The sequence below is a fragment of the Rhinatrema bivittatum genome, chromosome 8 (assembly GCF_901001135.1).
Source record: "Rhinatrema bivittatum chromosome 8, aRhiBiv1.1, whole genome shotgun sequence".
In the NCBI taxonomy this organism is placed as follows: Eukaryota; Metazoa; Chordata; class Amphibia; order Gymnophiona; family Rhinatrematidae; genus Rhinatrema; species Rhinatrema bivittatum.
In genome coordinates, this window is record NC_042622.1 from 240,230,391 (window position 1) to 240,256,072 (window position 25,682).

Here is a 25,682-nt window from a genome sequence, read left to right on the forward strand (position 1 = left end):
TGCAAGTACCAAGGATTTTGGTTTTTAGACTTTGTAAAAATGTATTTTCTTACTATGCTGAGCTCTGGTTAGATGTGCATATGACTTCAGGTGGCCAGTAGCTGGCAAGCTGTGGTGGTATTTAGTGAAAGATCAGCATTTCACATTTAGAATCTCCTTTTCATAGCAATTTGTCTGTCCTGTGACCTGCAGTGCCCTTTAGTTGGTGGATTTCACTTGACGTTAATATCTGCATTTGTTCTATTGGTGTATCAGTAAAGTTCAGCAAACAACTAGTAACTGAACAGATTTGTGACTTAGTTTAAACTGGTGTATCATATGTTTTTTGGGCAGTTCAGCTTGCATTTCATTTCATATTTTTAGCTGCAGTTTACCCTTGTAGAGAATTTCCTGTTTGAAACACAAATTATTTCCCTATGGGGGTCATTTTCAAAAGCAATCGCCCGCGAAAAGTCCCTTTTTGCATGCGATCACAAAATGGGAGCGGAGTTGGCCCCGGAAGAGGAGGAATCGAGGCGGCACCGGGGCCGTCGCTGCGGACACATCGCTGGCGGCGAAAGGTAAGGACCCTTATCGCCGCCAATTTCGCGCCGAATAACTACCACCTTTTATGGTGTAGTTATTCGGTGCGAAAGCCGGCAGCCAGCAAACCGCAGTGGTGCGATGGCTGCCAGCTTTCGCAGGCCCGCCCCCCATTACCGCCGGATTTTCTAAGGTCTGCGACCTTAGAAAATCCAGGGCTATGTGATGAAAGTTCCCAGGTTGTCTCCCTCTAGTAAATACTCTGTTTTGGCATCCTGAATTAATTCAGACATAGCTTGTCGGGGTAGTGCCATGGTTGCTTCTTTGTCTTAGTGCCCTGTAGGTTGGTGGTTGGCTAAAATACTTGTCACACACATCTTTCTGTCCTACAGAAGAAAGTGAATCCTGATCTTCCAGTGGAGATCAAACCCAGTAACCGAGCCCGCAAATTGCAGGAAGAGAAGATGAAGAGGCAGAAGCAGAAGCAGAAGGATCTGATAAAGAGGCAGAGGGAGGAAGAGCAGCGCTGGCTTTTGGAAATGAGGCAAGTCAATTGTTTGGGTGGGGGTGGCAGAGGGACTGTTAGTTTTAAAGCCCCACTTTTCACAGTGTGCGCAAGAAATGCCTGATTTGTAATATGATTAAGATATTCAGAGCGCTGTTATCCAGCCTCCTTTAAAAAGAATAGCAGGGCAGACAAAAAGCTACTGACTGCCACCTCTCCCCCATCACTCTGGAACTGGACCTGTAATCTTTCCATGTGTTCAGTGACTGCCTTTTGCCTGATGGTGAGACCAGCCTCTTGATCAATGTACTTTTAGACTTGGAACATCTGCCTTTGTTAGTTTTAATGTGACTAAAACTGAAAGGGTGTCCTACATGAGGACAGAGCCTATCCTGTAACCCTTCAGTATTTGTCTGTCTCTAGCAGGTGCATCAGCTCACCCTTCGGTCTCCTGATTTCGGCTAGTTAGCTGGCTATCCTTTTTATTTCCTTGGATCAAGCAAGTACTTCTTTTTAGTAGTTAGATTGGCTCTTTCTCCTCAGAGCGGCTTCCCTCATGCCGCGGCCGGCAGTCTGCCTTGCCTGTGGGCAATCCTCGTCGCGATTTTCGCACGAGGGACTCTGCTCAGCCTGCCTGCCGGGTGGGGAAGGCCCCTCCTCGGCAGAGCAGGCAAATCTAGCCCGGGGATCATATCCCCAACACATGGCCAAGGCCGTTCCCGGGTCGGCAAAGCCCAGGAACGCTGGCCATCTTGGAATTTTCAACAGCTGCCGTTTCGGAGCTGCCTGGGGCTGGGGACCCGAATTTTTTCGATCTACCTCCAGATTTAAACCCCGAGGCCTTCCAGGACGTGGTCCCTGACCCCCCCTCCCCACCCCGGGAATTCCAGGGCTCGTTTTTCGACGGATTTTGTCCTCCTGCACAAATCTTATTTAGCCTGCAGAAGGAGGGGAAGGCCCCCCCCCCCCCCGGTAAAATTTCCTCACTCCGCGCCGTTGACTGTTTGCCCGGCTGTGGAGCCTCCGGGGTCTCTTCGGGTGCGGGTGGTCCCAGGTGTGCCCCTGACCCCCCGGCGAATCCGGTCCTTCCAGATCCTGACCCTTTTTCTGATTCAGCTACTACCCTCCCCCCTCTGGAGGGGGATGATCCCAGGGTCCTCCATATGTTCCAAAGGGAGGAGTTGGAGCCCCTCATCCCATTTGTACTCCAGGAATTGGGGTTGGAGGGGCCTCCTGTGGATACTCTTACAACCTCCTTGCCAAAAAATATGGACCCGGTCCTGGCGGGACTCAGGGCTCAGGCAAGCGCTTTTCCATTTCATCCCATGCACAAGCTATTGCTCCTGCGGGAATGGGAGGCTCCCGAAGCGGGACTCCGGGTGGGGCGTGCTATGGACAAGCTCTACCTCCTCCCGGAGGAATGTTTGGACATGTTGAAAAATCCCTCCGTGGATTCCTACATCTCCGCGGTTACCAAGCACACCACTATCCCTGTGGAGGGATCGACGGCCCTGAAGGATGGACAGGACCGCAAGCTCGAGGTGCATATCAAACGCATTTTTGAAGTCCTGGCTCTGGGGGTCCGTGCGACTGCCTGTAGCAGTCTCATGCTGCGCGCAGGTTTTAGGTGGACTCAACAGTTACCCGGCACCCAGGACCTCCCGTTGGCAGAGGCGGAGCAGGCTGAACGTCTGGAAGCCGTCATCACCTATGGGGCTGATGCGCTCTACGACCTCCTCCGCGTCCAGGCGAAGGCAGTGGCCTCGGCGGTGTCCGCTAGGCGACTCCTCTGGCTGCGCAATTGGTCGGCTGACCTGTCCTCCAAAGCACGGCTGGGCTCGCTGCCCTTCAAAGATAAGTTGCTGTTTGAAGAGGACCTTGAGAAGTTTATGGATTCCTTGAGGGAAAAGGTCCATAAGCTCCTGGAGGATTGTCCGAAGCAATCACGCTCCTTTACACCCTCCCGTCCTTGTTTTCGGGGACAGAGACGGTATATCCCACGCGGACGGGGTGGCTCCTCGAGGGGTTATTCTTCCCGATCTCAGTCTTGGTCGCAGCCCTTTCGTGAGGGCCAGCCTGCGCACTCCACCCCTAAGCCTGCCACTCAATGAAGGTCAGTCGGCCCATTCCTCGGTCCCGTTTCTGGGTAGCCGCCTCTCCCTTTTTTTTGAGGAATGGGTCAAAATCACGACGGACGAGTGGGTCCTCGACATTGTACGAGACGGGTACGCCTTCGAACTTGTTGGCGACCTACCGGATCTCTTTCTATTCTCTCCTTGCGGGCGTTCCAAACGGGAAGCGGTAGAGCAAACCCTCGCCAGACTCCTGAGTCTGGGCCAGTTGTCCCGGTCCTGGAAAGGGAGCTCGGCACAGGACAGTATTCCATTTACTTTGTGGTGCCCAAAAAGGACGGGGCTTTTCGACTGATCCTGGACCTCAAACGGATCAACCGAGCTCTCACGATCCCACGTTTTCGCATGGAAACCTTGCGAGTGGTCATCGCGGCGGTTCGCCCCGGAGAGTTCCTCGCCTCGCTCAATTTGACAGAGGCGTACTTCCATAACCCGATTCACCGCGTTCACCAGAAGTATCTTCGTTTCCACATCCTCAACCGGGATTTCCAGTTTCGGGCCCTTCCTTTCAGCCTTGCGACTGCACCTCGCGCCTTCACCAAGATCATGGTGGTGGTGGCGGCAGCCCTTCGTCGGGAAGGCATTCTAGTTCACCCCTATCTGGACGACTGGCTTGTGCGGGCCAAGTCAGAGGCTCTCTGCAAACAGGCGGTGAATCGGGTATTAGCCCTCCTCGCGTCTCAGGTGGATAGTGAATTTTTCCAAGAGCAACCTTCAGCCCTCCCAGGAGTTAGAGTTCCTGGGAGCCCGCTTCGACACTCGAGTGGGCAAGGTCTTCTTGCCTCGTGCACGGGCCCTCAAGTTGACCGGCCAGATTTGGAATCTGCTCTCGTTGCCATTGCCAACGGCCTGGGACTACTTGCAGGTCCTCGGGTCTATGGCTTCCACCATCGATCTAGTTCCCTCGGCTTTTGCTCATATGCGACCGTTACAGAAAGCTTTGCTATCCCGTTGGCAGCCGGTGTCGGAACAGTTCCACATAGTCCTCCCCCTCTCGACCTCTACTGTCGCCAACTTGCAAAGGTGGCTTTCGCTCCCCCATCTTCTCCGGGGCATGCCCCTTCAGTCTCCACAGTGGACGATAGTAACCACGGACGCCAGTCTCTCGGGCTGGGGTGCGGTCTGCCTGTCCCAGTCCACTCAAGGAGTCTGGTCACCCATTCAGACTCGCTGGCACATCAGTCGGTTGGAGGCCCGGGCGGTGCGTCTGGTTGTGCAGGAGTTCCTGCCCCTCATACGCGGCAAAGTGGTGAGAGTGCTGTCCGACAACTCCATCACCTTGTCTTACATCAATCGTCAGGGGGGCACCCGCAGTCTCCTGATGGCCCTGGAAGCCAGCAGTCTCTTTGTCTGGGCAGAACAACACCTGTATTGCCTGGAGGCCTCACACATTGCGGGCAAGGAGAATGTTCAAGCCGATTTTCTCAGTCGCCAATCGCTCGATCCGGGAGAGTGGGAACTCTCGGACGCAGCCATGGATCTGATCGTCAGCAGGTGGGGCCCCCACCTGGACTTAATGGCGATCATGCACAATGCCAAGGCCAATCGGTTCTTTAGCCGCTGGAGGGAGCCCGGCTCGGAGGGCGTGGATGCTCTGGCTCTTCCCTGGCCCGCAGATGTCCTTCTGTAAGTGTTTCCTCCGTGGCCCCTAGTGGGAAAGGTTCTCAGGAGAATAGTACTCCACAGGGGGCCAGTGATTCTGGTAGCACCTGAGTGACCTCGCAAGCCATGGTTCGCAGATCTTATCAACCTGGCGACGGGTCGGACCTCTGCGGCTGGGCCATCTTCCTCATCTACTGCGGCAGGGGCCCATATTTTTCGACCAGGCTGATCGCTTTTGTCTAGCGGCCTGGCTTTTGAACAGCGGTGTCTGAGACGTAAGGGCTACAAGGAAGAGGTCATCTCCACCTTGCATCGAGCCCGGAAGCAGTCGACTTCTCTTGCCTACATGCGTGTTTGGAAAGTCTTTGAGACTGTTTGTGAGGAGTCAGGTGTCTCAGCTCGCTCCGCCCCGGTCTGGTTAGTTCTTTCTTTTCTACAGAAGGGTCTCTCCAAGGGCCTCTCCTTCAGTTTTCTCCGCGTGCAAGTTTCCCCTCTTGGCTCTCTTCTCGGATGGGTTGAGGGTCATCCTTTAGCGGCTCACCCGGACGTTGTTCGGTTCTTGAAGGTAGTCAAGCACCTGTGTCCGCCCGCAATACTTGTCCTTCGTGGAGTCTCAATCTGGTCCTCCGGGCCCTCTGTTCTGCTCCGTTCGAACCTCTCCGTCGGGCTATGGTAAAGGATCTTACGCTCAAGACAATTTTCCTTGTTTCGATCGCCTCCGCTCGGCGGGTCTCTGAGATTCAAGCGTTGTCCTGTCGGGAACCCTTTTTGCGATTCTCCGACTCCGGTGTCTCTCTCAAAACGGTGTCCTCTTTTCTTCCGAAGGTGGTATCCGCCTTCCATGTCAACCAGTCGGTAGAGCTTCCAGCGTTTTCTCCGGACGAGATTGCGGGTACCGCTGGAGGCGACCTTCGTAAACTGGATGTCAAACGCGTTCTACTCCGGTATCTTCAGGTTACCAATGACTTTCAGGTCTCTGACCTTCTTTTTGTCCTCTGGAGTGGTCCCAATCGGGGCAAGCCGGCTTCTAAGACCACTATTGCTCAATGGTTGAAGCAAGCCATCTCCTCAGCTTATATTTGCCAAGGACGGACAGTTCCGGAGGGCTTAAAGGCTCACTCGCTACGTTCTCAGGCTACTTCCTGGGCGGTGAGCCAATCAGTCTCTCCGCAAGAGATTTGCAGGGCCGCCACCTGGACGTCCTTGCATACTTTTGCTCGACACTACCATCTGGATGTGCAAGCGCTGGTTTTTGGTTCCTTTGGGCGGCAAGTGCTTCGAGTGGGACTGTCTCGGTCCCACCCGAGATAGGGAAACTTTGGTACATCCCACGGTCTGGACTGATCCGGGTACGTACAGGGAAAGGAAAATAAGTTCTTACCTGTTAATTTTTGTTCCTGTAGTACCACGGATCAGTCCAGACACCATTCCCTGTCTGTCTTCTGTTTTGTCCTCTCGAAGCTTATTCTTGCAGATGCGCAGATTTTGTTACTTCATTCTTTGCAAGAGTACTGAGCAATTACACCGGAAGCCTTGGTTGTTCAATTACCAAGTAAATGCAAGAGCGTATAGTTATACCATGTTTCCTTACATTGTTCTACAGTTGCTCATTTGAACGTTATGGTTACTTGCTTGATCCTATTCTGGTTTTGTTGTTTTCTGCTTTGACAATGGTTATACTGAAGGGTTACAGGATAGGCTCTGTCCTCATGTAGGACACCCTTTCAGTTTTAGTCTGTCTCCACCTGCTGGAAAGGAGGCTCAACCCACGGTCTGGACTGATCCGTGGTACTACAGGAACAAAAATTAACAGGTAAGAACTAATTTTCCTATCAGTACAGCAGCAGCAGTCAAATCTATTGTACCAACAGAACCACACCTTTCATACTTACAAGATCGCTTCCCTGTTGCTCATTTCCAGATGTAGGAGATGGCACTCCCCATGCCTTCTTACCTAATCAATTTTAATGGACCTGTCCTCTAGCTGAATTTGATTTTCCCAGTGGAACTGTTTTTAACATTTCATTCTTTAATAGTATCTCTTCTTATTTTTTGAAAATTTTTTAAAATTCAGTTCCTCTTCATCCAGCCAGACTGGTCTAGAGCATGGATGTATGCCTTTCAGCCAGCAGTTGGAGACAGAGACTATATAATGACATCAAGCAAGACTGTTTAGTGTCTGTCTCCATTTGCTGGTTGGGAGGCTGGATGTAGCGACCAGAATTGTATACAATATTCCAGATGTGGTCGCACCAATTAGCAATATTCTTCAATTTATTTTTCATTTCTTTCCTAATAATTTCTAAGGGCCACTTTAGTCAGTCAGTCACCAGTCCAGACACATGGGTGGATCTTCCCAATCAGCAGATGGAGGCAGAGGCTAAACAAGCTTGTTGATGTCACCCTATATAAACTAATGCAACGTAAACTAATGCATGGCAGATAAAAATCCCTGATCAATATATTTTAGCAACACAACCTTTTATTAAAAATACAATCACATCAGCGGTGTACATTGGTTTAGTGATTTACAGTTCACAGTGTCGAGACTAGGGCCCATTGATGTGATTGTATTTTTAATAAAAAGTTGTGTTGCTAAGATGTATTGATCAGGGATTTATGTCTGCCACGCTTTGGTTTACGTTGCATTTACTTTATATGTGTGTGCTCTTTACTCCACCCTTCTTGTGTGACCCTATATAATCTCCCACACTAACCTCTGCCTGACAGTATTCCAGCCTGTCAGGAAAGCATCCCATAGTATGAGCTGAGGCTTGGTTAGGCTGGGTGAATAATATAGAAATTTGGATGGGCAGTTACTAAGATGAAAGTCTTATACTCCCTGGGTGGAGCCAGTGTGTACTGAAGGTACTAGAAGAGAGAGAAAAAAAAGTAAAGTCAGTGTGCCCTGATTCAAAAGCATATATAGTACTGCAATCTGCTAACTGATTTGTTTCAGTATATTTATATATCTTCCTCTCTATCTTACTGTGCCCTTTAGACGTTTTTGTGTTCTGCTGTTAAATCCTTGTCTCCTGCATAGTTTTTAATACATTTCCCTTTCTTAGTGGGTACTTCTAAGTGTGTTGTTTTTCTTCTGCTGTTCAATCCTTTTCTCCTACATCTGAGTTTATTAATCTGGGCTATCTCATCTGTATATTTTCATTGTGAACTTGCTTGTAGACCACAGCACTGCAGCTGATATTTATTAATAGCTCTCTGTCAGGCCGATTCAGTAAAGTCCGCAGGAGAGCAGACGAACGCCCGCTCTCCCGGCGCGCGCACAGGCCACTTGCCTGTGTGCGCGATTCTCTATTTAAATGAGGCCCGGCAGTAGAAACGGGCAAAAGGAGGCGCTAGGGACAGTAGCGCGTCCCTAGTGCCTCCTTTTAGCCCGGAGCGGCGGCTGTCAGCGGGTTTGACAGCCGACGCTCAATTTTGCCGGCATCTGTTCTCGAGCTCGCTGACAGCCATGGGCTCGGAAACCGGACGCTGGCAAAATTGAGCATCCGGTTTTCAACCCGACAGCCGCCGGCCCATTTAAAAAATTTTTTCTTTTTGCTTTTTTTTTTTACCCTTTGGGAGCTCCGACTTAATATCGGCAGAAACTAGCGCCTACCTTTAGGTAGGTGCTAATTTCTTAAAGTAAAATGTGCGGCTTGGCTGCACATTTTACTTTCTGTATCGCGCGGGAATACCTAATAGGGCCATCAACATGCATTTGCATGTTGAGGGCGCTATTAGGTTCGGCGGGTTGGACGCGCGTTTTCCGCCCCTTACTGAATAAGGGGTAAGGGAAAACGCGCGTCCAAGGGCAGCTTAACAGTGCGCTCCGTCGGAGTGCACTGTACTGTATCGGCCTGTGTGCTTGTTTGGAATAGGCCTTGCCAACTGAAACATTTTTTTACATAGCTGTAAAAACTATTTTTTGGCTAGTATTTATATCAAATTTCCTTTTTCAAAAAGATTAATTAAGATAACGCTACTCAAGTCTTCTCACTGACCCTTATAATCAGAATGTCTTTTATTCAGTGTAACAATTGTGGTGATTGTCTCAAGGCATACCATTTGGAGACTTAAAGGTTGTTCAATTTGCCTCCAGAATCTGCAATGAAAAAGGAACTGACTCATCTAGAAGAGGAATTATCTAGACTTTGAAAATCCTCTTCACGGCATCCAGAATATCAATGCCAACTTCCACAGAGGATTCTAAAACAGAGGGAAAAATAGATTACAGTGAGCTCTGGTAGAACGAGACCTGTGACCCAGGGACACCCAGAATCCTCAAATGAGAAACATTCAGGATATCTGCCCCCAATCTCAGAGGAGTCAAATATCCAGGAATACAGTGGGCTGTGGTAGATTAAGGCCTGGGGTGAAGAGACATCCTCTGCCCACACTGATACTCTTACATAATGGGGTAGATTTTAAAAAATTACGCCCATGCGTACTTTTGTTCGCGCACCAGGCCCAAACAAGAGTACGCCGGATTTTAATAGATATGCACGTATCCTTTAAAATCCGAGGTCAGCGCGCGCAAGGCTGTGCAAAATCGGCAGCCTGCGTGTGCCGAGCCGCGCAGCCTACCTCCATTCCCTCCGAGGCCGCTCCAAAATCAGAGCGGCCTCAGAGGGAACTTTCCTTACACCCCACCCCTCCGCACCTTCCCCTACCTAGCCCACCCTCCCAGCCCTATCTAAACCTCCCCCCCCCCCCCATCTTTGTTCGAAAAGTTACACCTGGACTTACGCGCGTTCTGGGGCTTGCGCGCGCCGCTGAGCCTATTCAACATAGGCACGGTGCGCGCAGGGGAAGCCTGGGGCAGGTTTTCGGGGGGTACGCGTGTATCCCTTTGAAAATCTGCCCCTCTCTGTATATTTTGCTTCTATTTCCCTGCCTTTTTGCATAGGAAATCAACATCACTTAAGAGACTTTACATGCTGGAAAGGGATGATGAGAGTCATATGTATTGTAATGAGGCTGATAATGCATTCCATGGCTTGGAGCCAGCTCGGCTCCAAATGCCTCATTCTGGGGTAGATTTTTTAAAAACTACGCCCGCGCGTACAAAAGTACGCCGGATTTTATTAGATACACTCGTAGCCTTTAAAATCCGGGGTTGGCGCGCGCAAGGCTGCGCAAAATCGGCAGCCTGCGTGCACTGAGCCGCGCAGCCTGCCTCCATTCCCTCCAAGGCCACTCTGAAATCGGAGCGGCATTGGAGGGAACTTTCCTTCCGCCTCCCCCCACTCCTCAGCCCTAACTAATTTTCCCCCCCTACCTTTATTCCAAAAGTTACGCCTGCCATGCCAGCTGCCGGCTCCGGGGGCTGGTCCAGAGGCCGCGGCCACGCCCATGATAATGCGCCGGCCACAACACTCCCCCCCCCCCCCCCCCCCAGGAAAGCCCTGGGACTTACGCGTGTCCCAGGGCTTTGCGCGCGCCGGCAGCCTATGCAATATAGGCTCGGTGCACGCAGGGGGAGCTTGGGGCAGGTTTTCGGGGGTTTCAAAGGGATTTTCAAAGGGGGTTTTCGGGGATTTCAAAGAAATTTTCAAAGCGCGTACCCCTTTGAAAATCTGCCCCAGTGCTTTTTCTGCACTTGAAACTGAAGCTCTTCCTCCAACAGACAATAAGTGGACGTCTGTAAAGGAAGAGGCCATCCAATGCAACCAAAAACCCTTTAACGTTATCACACCTCATTAAAAAAAAAAAAGCTCCTTCTGATAGACTCAATCATTAGAGGAACTAATTTGTGATCTCTTTTCAAAGGCGACACAAAAATTAAATGTCTTCCAGGACCTTCAGCTGATAGAAAAGCAAACCAGGCAATTGGTGCAATGAAAGAAGAAAGTAAAGACTCTAATATCAATGTTATCATCCATTTGGGGATCAATGACCTCGCAGGAAACAGTATCCAAGCAGTGCAGAAAGATTTCCAGTGTCTGAAGAAGGAGATTAATCCCATGGTAAAGAATATTGCCTTTTCTGAAATACTACCTATTTACAGAAAGGGAAAGGAAAAGATAAGCCAGATAGAAAATTTCAACACATGGCTCAAAACATAGTGTAAAGAAAGTAGATTTGAATACATTAGAGTCTAGGATCATGTATGGAGCAGTAAAAGACTATACAATAAGGATGGCCCACACTTGACAGTGGCAGGAAAGAAGATTCTATATGAGATTTTCCAGTCATACATCTTCAGGCATTTAAACTACAGGATGGGGGTGGCAGAAGGTAGCCAATGAAATTGGAATGCCTCCCCCAAGCAATACAGGAATTGAGAGTAGATAACTCAATCTGCTTTATATTCTGTGCTCAAGCAAAGGAGCAGAAAAGGTGACTATGAAGTTAAGCAAACCAAGGGAGGAAAGCTGAAAAGTTATGACCACAAATGTTGGTAGCCTGGGCAATAGAATCCCAGATCTGCAGACCTTAATGGTGGAGATGGACTTGGACATTGTTGCTATTACGGAAACGTGGTTCACAGTTTCATGACTGGACACAGCCACCTCGGGCTTTAACTTGTTAAGGAAAGATAGAGAGGACAGAAAAGTGGGAGGAGTAGCACTTTGTCAAAAACAATATCCATGCAACCAAAGTCCAAGGGGGCGTGTAGGGTAGGGAGGAAGCATTGTGGGCTATCCTAAAACAAAATGATGGTTCTTCCATGTACACCGGCATGGTCTATAGGCCTCCAACCCAATTTGAAGACCTGGATCTAGATTTGGTGAAAGACATCCAAAAGTTGGGAAAGAAGAGAGAAGTGTTGATCGTTGGAGATTTTAATCTGCTGAATATGGATTGTAGTATCCCATCTGTAGAATCTGCAAGAAGTAGAGAAATAGTAGATGCCCTTCAAGGGGCACTGCTCAAACAAATAGTAATGGAACGCACAAGGGAGGGTGTGATACTCGAGCTACCTAGTACTCACTAATGGGGATAATGTATGTCTCTAATGTCCAGACAGGTGCCCACCTGAGCACCAGTGATCATCAGACTGTATGGTTTGGTATCGCAAATAAGATATAAAGAAGTCACATAAAGAACAGAGTTCTGAATTTCAAAAATATAGACTTTGTCAAAATGGGTTCCCTGTACGTACCCAATCAGTCCAGACAGTGGGTTGAGCCTCCTGTCCAGCAGATGGAGACAGAGAAAAACTGAAAGGGTATCCTATATCAGGACAGTGCTCACCCTCCGTCCCTTCAGTATTTCTCTGTCTCCAGCAGATGCAGATAGCAGAACCTGCGGTTCCCCTCTAGACAGCTGTTCGCTTGGGAAAGTCTTTTTTTCTCTCCCTCTTTCTGTCTTATCGGATCAAGCAAGTACTTATTATTTAAGTTAAAAAAAAAAAAAAAGCATTGAACGCTTAGTTTTAATTTCTATTAGGGTGCAACATTGTTTGCCCCTTGCTCTTACTTGGGCCTAGGGGAGCTTTGCCCCTTGAGATCTTCAGCCTAGGACCCTACCCGGTGACCTGCCTGGCTAGGGTGACACTCGTGGTCCAGTCCCTCCCCTGTACAGACCCGGAGGAGTTTCATGCCTCGGGTCTGCTGACAGAGACGTCTCATTCCTCTGGTTCTTGAAAAAAAAAAATAAAACGATTGGAAGCAAGCAGCTGAAAGTTCGGGGAAAGGAGTGGGTAGCTGAGTATTCTCTTCCACGCTCTCAGCCAGGCACCGGCGATCCTTGCCGTCTTAAACGCGGCAGTTCTCCCCTCCCCCCTCTCCCCCTGCATGCCTCGATCTGCGTTCTATATTGCGAGTGGGGAGCCTGCGTCGAGGCTCTCCCGCCAGGGAGTATGCTCGTGTTGTCTGACTGGTGGGGAAGGTTCCTCTGCGCTGTGGAAATCAGCTGGTCGTTCTCGGCCCGGCAAGCGCGCTGCACGGACGGCCCCGTTCCTGCAAACTGCAGGAACGGTGGCCATTTTGTCACCAGACCTCGCTGAGGAAACTGAGCCAGATGGGGGAAGGGATTTGAATTTTCCACACTTCCCCCCCCGATTTAAGCCCCGTGAACCTCCCAGATGTCGGCTCTGACCCTCAGCCCGATGCACCCCCTCCCCCAATGCCAGGAAAAACGCCGGGACATTTTTCAGCCGATTTTGTTCTACTTATGCATAAAGCATGTTGCCAGCCTCTTACAGCAGGATGACCCACCTCCAGACCCTAGTCTCCTTGCATGCCCTCCTCCTGCTAAGGTCCCCAGGGCATCTACAGTGCAGGGATCCAAGACCCCTGATTCTCAAGGGACAAACCGGGTTCGGGTGGTTCCAAGCGCCCCAGTTCCCCCGGCCCCCGCTGATCCGACCCCTCAGCTACCGGACCTGGATGCCGATGTCCTCACACTGAATCCACTGATAGAGGGGGACGACCCCACGGGTATTACGCCAGTTCCAGCATGAAGAGCTGAACCTACTCATACCCCATGTTTTGGCCGAGTTGGGCTTAGATGCGCCCCTGGAGGACAACATGAGTGCTTCTACTCCTAGCAATGTCGACTCTGTCCTGGCTGGCTTGAGGGCATCCCCACGCACCTTCCCTTTTCATCCGATGCTGATGCAGTTACTGGTACGGGAATGGGAGACACCGGAAGCCGGTTTACGCATGGGCAGAGCCATGGATAAGCTCTACCCTCTTCCAGATCCGTCTTTGGATATGCTCAGGATTCCCAAGGTAGACGCTTCGGTTTCCGCTGTCACGAAGAGGACTACTATTCCGGTAGTGGGAGCAACTGCTTTATAGGACCTTCAGGACCGCAAGTTGGAAGTCTACCTCAAAAGAATATTTGAAGTTTTGGCACTCTGGGTCCGGGCGACAGTCTGTAGCAGTCTCATGCACCGGGCAAGCCTCAGGTGGGTTCAGCAACTACTCAGCACCCAGGACCTCCCATCTGCAGAGGCAGAACGGCTGGAAGCTGCAGTTGCATATGGAGCTGATGCTCTCTATGATCTCCTTCGGGTGCAGGCCAGAGCTATGGTTTCAGCAGTGTCAGCCAGATGCCTCCTCTGGCTTCGTAATTGGGCAGCAGACTCCTCTTCTAAATCTCAGTTGGGCACTCTCTCATTCAAGGGTAAGTCGCTTTTTGGGGAGGACCTGGATCAGCTTATTAAATCTTTAGGGGACAATAAGATTCATAAGCTGCCGGAGGACGGCCCTAGGCAATCCAAGTCCTTTTTCCCTTCACACTCTCGGTTCCGGGGATAGCGCAGGTACAACAGGCCGTAGGGGCTGCTCTCAAAGACCCACCTCCTCTAGATCCCAATCTTGGGCTCATTCCTTTCGTGGCCGACGTCCGTTCCGAGATGCTAACCGTCAAGTTCCACCTCGAAGTCCTCCCAATGAGATGCGGCCGGCCCATTCCTCCATTCCCACCTTAGGTGGACGTCTGTCCCTCTTTCTCGAGGAATGGGTCAAAATTACGTCAGATCAGTGGGTACTCGAGGTGATCGAAAAAGGCTACGCTTTAGAATTTGCTCGGGACCACCCCAACCGCTTCCTAATCTCTCCCTGCGGGAGTCGGAAGCACCAGACTCTCGACAGGCTGCAAGAGCTTGGTGCCATAGTCCCTGTGCCCTTGGAGAAACAGGGGTCCGGCCAGTATTCCATCTACTTTGTCGTTCCCAAGAAGGATGGCTCCTTCCGGCCAATCCTGGACCTCAAGAGAGTAAACCGGGCCCTCAGGGTTCCCCATTTTCGGATGGAGACCCTGCGGGTGGTCATAGCGGCGGTTCGCTCAGACGAGTTTCTGGCCTCTCTCGAATTGACGGAGGCCTATCTGCATATCCCAATCCGCCATGAGCATCAGAAGTATCTCCGCTTCAACATCCTGGGGCAACACCTCCAGTTTCGGGGGCTTCCATTCGGCTTGGTCATCACGCCGCACACATTTACCAAGGTCATGGTTGTGGTGGCAGCCTCCCTCCGCTGGGAGGGAGTCCTGGTCCACCCTTACCTGGACAACTGGCTCATTCGGGCCAAGTCGGAGAAACTTTGCGTCACAGCAGTCAACAGGGTCTTGTCGTTTCTCACCTCCCTTGGGTGGATAGTCAACTTCTCCAAAAGCAACCTCAAGCCCTCCCAGGTCCTGGAATTCTTGGGAGCCCGCTTCGACACCCACGTGGGCAAAGTGTTGTTGCCCGAGATCCTGGTGCTCAAGCTCATGGATCAGGTACAACATCTCTTATCTCTCTCCGTACCCACAGCCTGGGACTACCTCCAGATCCTGGGTTCTATGGCTTCCACCATAGATTTGGTTCCTTGGGCTTTTGCACATATGCGTCCTCTACAGAAAGCTTTGCTGTCCCACTGGAAGCCGGTCTTGGAGAAGTTTCAAACACCCCTACCACTCTCTGACTCTACCATTGCCAGCATGCAGTGGTGGCTTTCACTCTCTCACCTCTTGAAGGGAATACCCCTGGAGACACTCCAGTGGATTATTGTTACGACGGATGCCAGCCTTTCCGGCTGGGGAGCGGTGTGTCAGAATCAGTCTACACAAGGACTATGGTGTCTCCGGCACAATCCCAGTAGCACATCAATCGTCTGGAGGCCCGAGCAGTCCGCCTGGCACTCAAAGGAGTTCCTGTTCTTGCTCCGTCGCAAAGCTGTGCAGGTCCTCTCCGACAATGCCACCACAGTAGCTTACATCAATTGCCAGGGTGGCACCAGGAGTTGTCTGGTAGCTCTGGAGGCCAGCAAGCTGCTCTCCTGGGCGGAGAGACATCTGAGTCATCTGGCAACCTCCCACATTGCGGGGAAGGAGAATGTTCAAGCCGACAACACCTAGATCCCGGAGACTGGGAGTTGTCCGAAGAGGCGATGGATCTTGTCGTGTGCAAGTGGGGAGTCCCCCACTTAGATCTGATGGCTACTTTGAGCAATGCAAAGGTTCCCAGGCTCTTCAGCCGAAGAAGGGAGCATGGCTGAGAAGGGGTGGATGCCCTGGTTCTTCCCTGGCCTCATGACGTACTCTACGCGTTCCCACCTTGACCTTGATACTTCCTGACATTGGTTCTGAGTCTTCCTCCCTGGAGTTTTAAATCGGGACCCCCTGGTTCTGCTGATTTTTTTGCAACGGAAAAGGTTTGTCGTTGTCTTTGGATCATTAAAACCTTTCAAGTATCTGAAAGTCTGTATCATATCACCCCTACTCCTCCTTTCTTCCAGAGTGTACATATTTAGATTCTTCAATCTCTCCTCATAATTCATTTGATGAAGACCATCCACCTTTTTGGTTGCCCTTCTCTGGACCGCCTCCATCCTGTCTCTGTCTCTTCGGAGATACGGTCTCCAGAACTGAGCACAGTACTCCAGGTGAGGCCTAAGGACCTGTACAAGGGGATCATCACTTCCCTTTTCTTACTCAATATTCCTCTCTCTATGCAGCCCAGCATTCTTCTGGCTTTAGCTATCGCCTTGTCACATTGTTTCGCCGACTTCAGATCTTTAAACACTATCACCCCAAGGTCTCTCTCCTGCTCCGTGCACATCAGCCTTTCACCCCCCATCGAATACAGTTCTTCCGGATTTCCACACCCCATATGCATGACTCTGCACTTCTTGGCATTGAATCTCAGCTGCCATATCTTCGACCACTCTTCCAGCTTCTTTAAATCCCGTCTCATTCTCTCCACTCCTTCCAACGTGTCCACTCTGTTGCAGATCTTAGTGTCATCCGCAAACAGACAAACCTTACCTTCTATCCCGTCCGCTATGTCGCTCACATAGATATTGAGCAGGACCGGTCCCAACACCGATCCTTTCGGCACTCCGCTTAACACTGCTCTTTCTTCAGAGTAAGTTCCATTTATCATCACACATTGTCTTCTGTCCGTCAACCAGTTTGCAATCCAGGCCACCACCTTGGCACTCGCTCCTAAGCTTCTCATTTTATTCACCAGCCTCCTGTGCGGGACTGTATCAAAAGCCTTGCTGAAATCAAAGTAGATGACGTTGAGCACTTTTCTTTGATCCAACTCCCTAGTCACCCAGTCGAAAAAGTCAATCAGATTTGTCTGACAGGATCTTCCCCTGGTGAATCCATACTGCCTCTGGTCCAGCAATTCTCCTGACTGTAGATAGTTCACTATTCTCTCTTTCAGCAGCGTCTCCATCACTTTTCCCGCCACCAAGGTGAGGCTAACCGGCCTATAGTTACCAGCCTCCTCTCTGCTCCCACTCTTGTGAAGTGGGACCACCACTGCTCTTCTCCAATAACTCGGCACCACCCCTGTTTCTAGGGATCTATTGAACAGGTCACACAGCGGTCCCGCCAGCACGTCTCTGAGCTCCCTCAGTATCCTGGGATGAACGTCATCGGGCCCCATGGCTTTGTCCACTTTTTTATTTATTTTTATTTATTTAAAATATTTCTATACCGGCCTTCATGAATGGGATTCATATCAGGCCGGTTTACATGAAACAAGGGAAAAACCAAGTAACTATAAATAAGAAAGGTCGAAACAATCAAAGTTACAATAAAACAGGGGTATTAAAAACTTGGGAGCTAGAGTAGCTAGGAATAAGTGAAGTAGGAGTAGGAGCGATAGAAATTAACTAGATAATTATCATGTAATATGGTATGAAATTGGTAGACATTCAGTTCCTTGATCTGAGTATGATGAGTTAATTTGTGTTAGGGGAAGGCTTGGAGGAAAAGCCACGTCTTAAGTTTCCTTCGGAAGGTGAGGAGGCAGGGTTCCAGTCTTAAATCAGTCGGTAGTTTGTTCCAGAGGATTGGTCCTGCTGTAGAGAAGGAACGTTCTTTGGTGGTTGTTAGCCAGGTGGATTTGGTAGGTGGAACTTGCAGCATTCCTTTATATGCCTCTCTGATGGGCCTGTCTGAGGCATGGAGTTTGAGTGGGGACTGTAGGTCTAGGGTGAGTTGTTTGTGAATGGTTTTGTGAATTATGGTGAGTGTTTTATGTTGAATTCTGTATTTTATTGGCAGCCAGTGTAGGTTACGGAGGATGGGGGTAATGTGGGCACTTCGGTTAGTATTAGTTAGGATTCTGGCTGCTGCGTTCTGGAGCATTTGTAGTGGTTTTGTTGTTGAGATGGGGAGCCCCAGAAGTAATGCGTTGCAGTAGTCCGTTTTTGAAAATAGTGTAGATTGGAGGACAGTTCTGAAGTCCTGGAAGTGGAGGAGTGGTTTAATTCTTTTCAAAACTTGAAGCTTGTAGAAGCCTTCTTTGGTGATATTATTAATTGATTTTTTTAGGTTCAGATGATTGTCTAGTATGATTCCTAAATCTCTTGTTTGAGAAATCTGTGTGTCCGAGGATGTGAAATCGGTGTTGGTCATGTGTTCAGGGGAGATGAGCAGGATTTCCGTCTTGGAAGCGTTGAGAACCAAGTTCAGGCTGGAGAGGAGACTTTTTATGGATTTCAAGCAATTTTCCCAGTAGTCGAGTGTTTTTGGCAGGGTTTCCTTTATGGGGATCAATATCTGAACGTCATCTGCATAGAGGTAGTATGTTAATTGTAAATTAGTGAGTAGTTGGCAAAGGGGTAGTAAGTAGATATTGAAAAGGGTTGGAGATAATGAAGAGCCTTGTGGAACGCCTAGCGTTGATTTATAGCTTGGTGATTCTTTGTTGTTGATTCTCACCTTGTAGCTTCTATTGTTGAGGAATGAGTTGAACCAATTGAGGGCAAGACCCGTGATTCCAATTTCTGAAAGACGATTTAGGAGGATGGCATGGTTTACTGTATCGAATGCTGATGAGATATCTAGAAGGACCAGTAGGTATGTAAGCCCTTTGTCTAGTCCCATGAGGATGTGGTCTGATAGGGAGATGAGAAGGGTTTCTGTGCTGGCTGATTTCCGAAAACCATACTGTGAAGGGTAAAGTATTTTTACTTTCAGTTTCCCCAGCTCTTCCCACACATTCTCCACTGTAAATGGAGTTACATCTACTCCAATCCCTTCCAGTTTCTTGCTAACTAACGACGGTCCTTCTCCTGGGTCCTCTTTAGTGAACACAGAACTGAAGTATATGTTTAATATTTCTGCCATATATATATATATATATTAGGTATTAGGAAGGAAATGATTAATAAAACAGAAAATGTCATAATGCCTCTGTATCGCTCCATGGAGAGACCGCACCTTGAATACTGTGTACAATTCTGGTCGCTGCATCTCAAAAAAGATATAGTTGCAATGGAGAAGGTACAGAGAAGGGCAACCAAAATGATAACGGGGATGGAACAGCTCCCCTATGAGGAAAGGCTGAAAAGGTTAGGGCTGTTCAGCTTGGAGAAGAGACGGCTGTGGGGGGATATGATAGAGGTCTTTAAGATCATGAGAGGTCTTGAACGCGTAGATGTGATTCGGTTATTTACACTTTCGAATAATAGAAGGACTAGGGGGCTTTCCATGAAGTTAGCAAGTAGTACATTTAAGACTAATCTGAGAAAATTCTTTTTCACCCAACACACAATAAAGCTCTGGAATTTGTTGCCAAAGGATGTGGTTAGTGCAGTTAGTGTAGCTGGGTTCAAAAAAGGTTTGGATAAGTTCTTGGAGGAGAAGTCCATTAACGGCTATTAATCAAATTGACTTAGGGAATAGCCACTGCTATTAATTGCATCAGTAATATGGGATCTTCTTAGTGTTTGGGTAATTGCTAGGTTCTTGTGGCTTGGTTTGGCCTCTGTTGGAAAAAGGTTGCTGGGCTTGATGGACCCTTGGTCTGACCCAGCATGGCAATTTCTTATGTTCTTATTTTGGATAAAAGTGACCTCAGCTGCCAATCTCTGGGGTATTCACTAACAAGTCCTAGTGTTTCAAGGCTCTTGGAATCTGAAAGAAACCAAGTGGTCCCTCAGTCTGTTGGAAACCAGAACGATAAGGAAGGCTCTCCTTCAGCTGGCTCCCATTCTTAAGGGTCAGGCAGTCAGAATCTTGTTGGCCAGTGAGGTGGCATATGCGTGTTCCTGAGGATGGACCAGGTGGTAGAAGAGGTAGATCTCCAGTTAGATTATGTGGAGATAATGTAAAAGGATTCTCCACCACTCATATAGCAGGAATGGCGACTGTACATGTGAACTTCCTCAGTTGCAACAAGCTAGACCTTGGAAAATAGTCTGTCCCAGGAATGTTTCTCCCAGGTTGTGTCCAAATGGAGAGTACCAGCAGTGAACTTGATAGCAGTCAGCAGCAGTGCTTGGGTGCAAAGATTTTTCAGCCAAAGAAAAGTAAGAGGATTGTCCAGTTTCGATGCCCTGAATCAAGACTGGCTGGTTCAGAGTCTTCTTTAGGTCTTCTCTCCATGGCCACTGGTGGGCAGAAGATTTCACAAGATTCCTGGGCATTGGGTCCATTGTTATTGGTAGCTCCCAGTTGGTCACAGTGTGTATGATATGCGGATCTAGTGAGGATGCTAGACAGGATCCACTATTGTTCTTGACTTGGAACAAGGGCCTACTGTTCAGGGGTCAGTAGTTCACAAGAATCTGTCTGTTTTGTCTTATGATTTGGTTTATGTGACAGTCTGGAAGTTAATTGAGGTTTGGTACTTGGTTAGGAAGTTCTTAGAATCCCTGCAGGGAGGACTGCATATGGGTTGGCCTATAAATCCCTAAAGGTGCAGGTGTGGCTTTGTCTGTTACCGATGCTGTTTGATGAGCAGACCCTTATCTCATCCGAATGTGTCATTTTCTTTAGGTAGTGAAGCATTTTTGGTGACCAGTGAGAGAGTTGGTACCTGTCTGGAATCTGAATCTGGTGTTGGTAATTCATTTGAGCCTCTGAGAGAGGAGGTTTCTTAAGCTGCTTACTCTTTTAAGGCTATGTTTTTTGGTAACGGTCAGTTCCACCAGGTGAATTTCAGAACTGCAGGCTGTGGATATAGGAAGCCCTTTTTTGGTTCTTCAAACAAGGCAGTGAAGATTCACATGGTTCCTTCATTCCTCCCTAAGGTGATTTCCCCCTTTTCATTTAAATCCGATGATATGTTTCTCTTTCTTTCAAAAGGTCTCAGGTGGAGAAGATTATGATCAGTTTTGTCGTTTAGATGTTTGAAGAATTCATCTATGATATTTACAGGAGCATCACTTTGTTCTGTTTAGAAAGGACAGAGCAGCTTGGAAGGCTTCAGTAGCTCATAGATTAAGGAAGTGATAGGGGAGGCTTACATATCCAAAGAATTTGGATATGCTTTTCCCACCAATAATCAAAGGTTTGGAAAGGATAGGTAGAGTAGGATTTGCAGGATTTAAAAAAGAATATACAGATAAAACTAGGAATACTATAAAATTGTTCTTGTTGCGTACATCTGTTAATTTATTGCAGTTGGCTGTTCCTTAGTACAACAATAAGGGTCTGAATAATTTGCTTGCAAGTCTTGTGACATGTTCTTATCCTAGGAGTCATTTCTCATGGCATTGAAGCATTGTTAAACTGGCCATGTTCTAATGCAGCCTTGTGATACTTAAGGTAACTCAGATGTTTGAATAATTTCTGCCCTCCAGGCGTTATGAAGAGGAGATGTACTGGAGGCGGGTAGAGGAGCAACAGCTGTACTGGGAGGAGCAGAGGCGCCGGATGGCTACAGACTGGCATCCACCCCCGCTCATGGGCAGACCTGGCATGCCAGTGCCCCCACTCTTGGTGAGTAATACTTTTAGCCTCGCTGTTTTGAGAGAATACTTTGAAAGTTGTGACCTTTTTTGGAGAGGACGGATGGGAAACACCCCAGAAATACTGGAATTTGTCAGATTAATTCCAGGAATCATGTATTTCACAAAATCATGAATGAAATTGCCACACAATTGTAATGATATAATATTGTGAAGTGGTTTTTTAAGGGAACCCACAAAGGTTTACTGTTGTTGACTATTTCTTTTTTAAACTCTTTATAAATTTTTGTGTGCAAAGAGATTAATAAAACAAGCATTCAGCAGAAAAAAAACAATGATTTCTGGTTCCATACAAAGTACAGAAGCACAAATAAAAACATCCTTTCAACCCAAAATAGGACAAGAGCTGCAGAAATGTATTAAACAGCATAGAACCTATGGTAAGCCCCCTATATCTTCTTATATTTAAAGCTCTCATTTTGAAGAGCAATTCGCAAGCGCTTAAGATCAGCTACCACCCGCACTTGATCTCACCAATGATCTGTGTGATGGTTACTCTTCCAAAAGGTGGCGATTGTAAATCTGGCCGCCAGTAATTGGCCCACTAACAGGCGGTGGGAACACAGGATCGATGAACCGTCCCAGTAGACCCGTGACAGAAGTAATATGCACCGGGAATCCTAAATGTTTGCAGTCTCTTACTGTTGACTGTTTGATTTGTTGTAAACCATGATTGCAAGCTTAGAAGTATCCAAACCAAAACACTTAATATTGATAGGTTTTAAGATCTTCATGAAGGAACCTTGAGTGGATAAAGATGTTAGGAAGTGAATGGAATGTGTTAACATTTGATTGTGATTTTCACAATCAACTGTATCACTTTGATTACAGCTAGTGGCTCTAGTGAAACCTTCCCTTTCATGATATCTTGTTCAAGCTAATCACTGCCTTGAACAAGAGTAATTACTGGGTTTTCATTTCTCCCCATTAGCCCACTCGTCGGCCAGACTCTTCTGACGATCGCCACATCATGTCCAAGCACTCCAGCATCTATCCCACTGAGGAGGAGCTCCAAGCCATCCAGAAAGTAGTCTCTCACTCTGAGAGGGCCCTCAAACTGGTCTCGGACTTGTTGGCAGAGCAGGAAATGAGCAAGAGTGAAAACGAAAGTAAAGAGAAAGGGTAATAAGCGCACCTTTGTATCCCATAGTGATGGGTAGCAGTCTGCTGTTCCACTTCATTCATTTTTAAAAGCAGAGTACAAATCTGGTGGCATCTTAATGCATTGAATTATGGTGTGTAGTTATACCATGAGCTATCATAGGCTGTCTCTTCTCTTCTGTGTGTTTAAGCAGCAGCATGGGTATATATCTTTTGAACCTTCAAATAAATTAACAGTAGACAGTCATGATAGTATTTGAAGCAAATTGAGTAGAACTAGGCAGAACTGTGGCATAATACTGTAGGGTAAGTAGTGAAGTGCTTACAGTTCATACACTCAAGCCGAGATTAGATACACTTATGAGAGGGAATAATATAAAGGGTTTGTGGCATAGGGTGAAGGAGAGAGAGAGAGAAGATTCCAAAAAGATCTCTCTGAGGCTTAACCTTCCCCATTTTCAGTAGTAGACTTTATGGGAGGCAACCCAGTAGTTGAGATTATTTTCTGTGATCACTCTGACAAAACTGGCACTGAAGCTGGAAACTGCTGATTCCTCGCCCCCTGTCTTCTCTGCAGGAAGGTTGAAGCTTCTGCCCGAACATTGAAGGGAGTCATGCGAGTCGGGATTCTAGCAAAAGGTCTATTGCTTCGTGGGGACAGAAACGTGCACCTGATCCTACTATCAACCCTGAAACCCACCAAATCCCTCTTGCAGAAAATTGCAGAGCATGTGCCCAAACAGCTCTCGGTAAGGTTAGGCCTTGGCTTACCTATTCTGACTACAGGTGGCGGTAGCGTACACCTCTCTGGGACCCTATCTCATTAACAGACACACATTCATTCTAGCCATTTGTGTTGTGCTCTTGACTTAATGGTGTTACAGTACTATACTTAAGAACTAGTTATAATAGACATGCAGGAGATGAGCATTTCTGCTCGTGCAGTATGGATTTTGACCTAATCTCATTATCTGCCTGGTGTTGTCAGATGTTTCTGTAATGCAGATAGACACTACTGTATCTAAACAAGTCCAGGCTACCATCCTACACTATGTTTTACCACCTTCCTGGTGTTCCAGCTATCACTGAATTTTCAATAAAAACAAGGGATATACAGAAAGGAGTGGGAAAAGCCTAATGCTTTGTGTTATGTAAATGTTTGCCTGATGTTTGTCTAGTGCAGGCACAGTGCATCCGCCTGTAGACGTATGTCCTGGTGATCTGATTTCTCACTGCTATCTGGGTATTGTCCTGTCGCAGATAAGGAAAGTTCTGCATGTGAAATCTGAGAAGGGGATTGGCAATAGCCGTTTTTTCTTTTTAAACTCACCAGACATTAACTCAAGACCAGTATGAAGTTTCAGCCAATATCGATGAAGCACACATTGTCATTGCATCGTGCAAGGAGCCAAAAATGCAGGTCACAATTTCTATCACATCAACTCTTATGAGAGATGATGAGGCTGAGAAAGGTAAGTGCAAGCAGGATTCCTTAAAGTTTTCTCTATGATTTTAACACATTTGACTATCTTGGTCATTCATCTTCCTCTTTACCCCTTCCATGGTCTATCCTTTTATTTAAAAAAAATAAAATAAAACAAAAACTTTCTTGAAACATAAGACAGAACAGTCTCTGTGAAATGAAGTTATATGCCTATGTCTGAAGATTGAAATACAGTAATATCTGTTTTCATTTTCTCCATCAGTAAGCAGGACTGAATTAGCCATGACGTGGGGTGATGTCATTTGAAAGCGCTGGCTCTCTTTTTTTCTTGAAAGATATCTTTTGGTATCTTCATTCTTTTCAAATTTTTCAGATCCTATGTTGCCTCACTGCCTTGGTAGGCCCCAAACAGCACTTTTCAGTGCTATCTTAAAAATAAAATAGGGGGCAGAACCAAGATGGCAGTCTGAGAGAAGGCTACTCTTCGCTGCTCAGCAATCTCCTCGAGAATCTTTGGATTTATCGTTTTCTGGATTTCTTTATCGTCATGCCACATAAAAGGAAGGGGAAGGTTAGAGTTTTTCCATCTGAACCTAACCTCCCCACTGACCAGCGATCGATTTGTGAGTTTGCGATTCCTACTACAGAACCGAGGGCTGTTAACTCCACTGGTGAAACAGAGAGAGGAGCTCTGTTTTCACCTGGAGAAATATTGCTGAGCTCTCCTGACCCACGACAGCAGCTGTTGACTTCTCCCTCAGGGGACGCTGCCTGCGCTGAGGCACAGAGAGGGAAGCCTTATCGGATTGCCTCCGTCGGACGGAGCTGTCGGCATTACAGCTGATCGGGTGCTGACCTCTTCCCTTGCCCAGCGGCTGGCAATCTCCGGGGTGAGTGTTGGTGCTACTGGGGATGCCCTCCCGTTTACAGCTATTGGGAATGTGTTTGCTGCTGGAGCTGGGACAGTGGGTCAGGTTCCCCAGGAGATTTTGAGACCGGCTGTTGTCACGCTGGAATCCCTGTGGGATTTAATAGCAGGTTTGTCTACTTTAAAGGAGGAGACCCAAATCTTAGAAACTGTTTCTTCAAAATTGGATATGGTTGACCGAGATCACTTTAACTCTATTCAGAAGGAGTAAGATGTTAAAAATATAAAGGACACTAATGCAGCTGCTATTCAGAACAGTTTATCCTCTGCTAGGAGGTTGGAATTTTTGGAAAATTCCCTTCCAACATTTAAATCTGCGGCTGCTAAATTTCCCAAGGTGTATGGTGAACTGCCTTTGAGTACCTTTAAAAAAAAATATATATCTGGGTGAGATATTAAAGATTTCCCCAGATTTGGTTCCTGCTACTAAGAAGATTGTTTTCCTTTCTCAGAAGCAAAATTCACCACAGCCTAATATAGAAGAGAATCTCTCCAACTTAACTAAATATTTAGAGAATTCCTCAATGGAAATTACTGGCAGATTAACTCTGTTAGTTACCTTTTATTCAGAGCAAGATTTAAACCTTGTTTTGTGTTCTTATTTCAAGTGTATAAATATTCCCTATCCTGGGGTATTTAGTCCAAGTCTATCCAGACTTAGCTAAGACCACCCAGATACTCCGAAAGGCATTTCTGAATATGAGATCTGAAATTATTTCTCTTGGTGCAAATTTTCTTTTGCAATACCCATGCAAATGCATAATTCCCTGTACGTACCAGGATCAGTCCAAACTGG

At 47.7% G+C, this 25,682-nt stretch overlaps 1 protein-coding gene across 5 annotated transcripts in view; it reads left to right on the forward strand.

Annotated features, from left to right (window-relative positions):
- The window catches only part of ZFR2 (zinc finger RNA binding protein 2), a 397,475-nt gene that overhangs the window by 289,501 nt on the left and 82,292 nt on the right, over positions 1-25,682 (forward strand). For 3 of the 5 annotated variants that reach the window (XM_029614303.1, XM_029614307.1, XM_029614306.1), the window contains 6 exons: positions 915-1,066; positions 21,246-21,384; positions 21,752-21,793; positions 22,345-22,535; positions 23,092-23,263; positions 23,848-23,986. In XM_029614303.1, the coding sequence (XP_029470163.1) occupies positions 915-1,066; positions 21,246-21,384; positions 21,752-21,793; positions 22,345-22,535; positions 23,092-23,263; positions 23,848-23,986 (835 nt within the window). The remainder of the gene's footprint in view (positions 1-914; positions 1,067-21,245; positions 21,385-21,751; positions 21,794-22,344; positions 22,536-23,091; positions 23,264-23,847; positions 23,987-25,682) is intronic. The other 2 variants (XM_029614304.1, XM_029614305.1) reach the window with 2 other exon arrangements.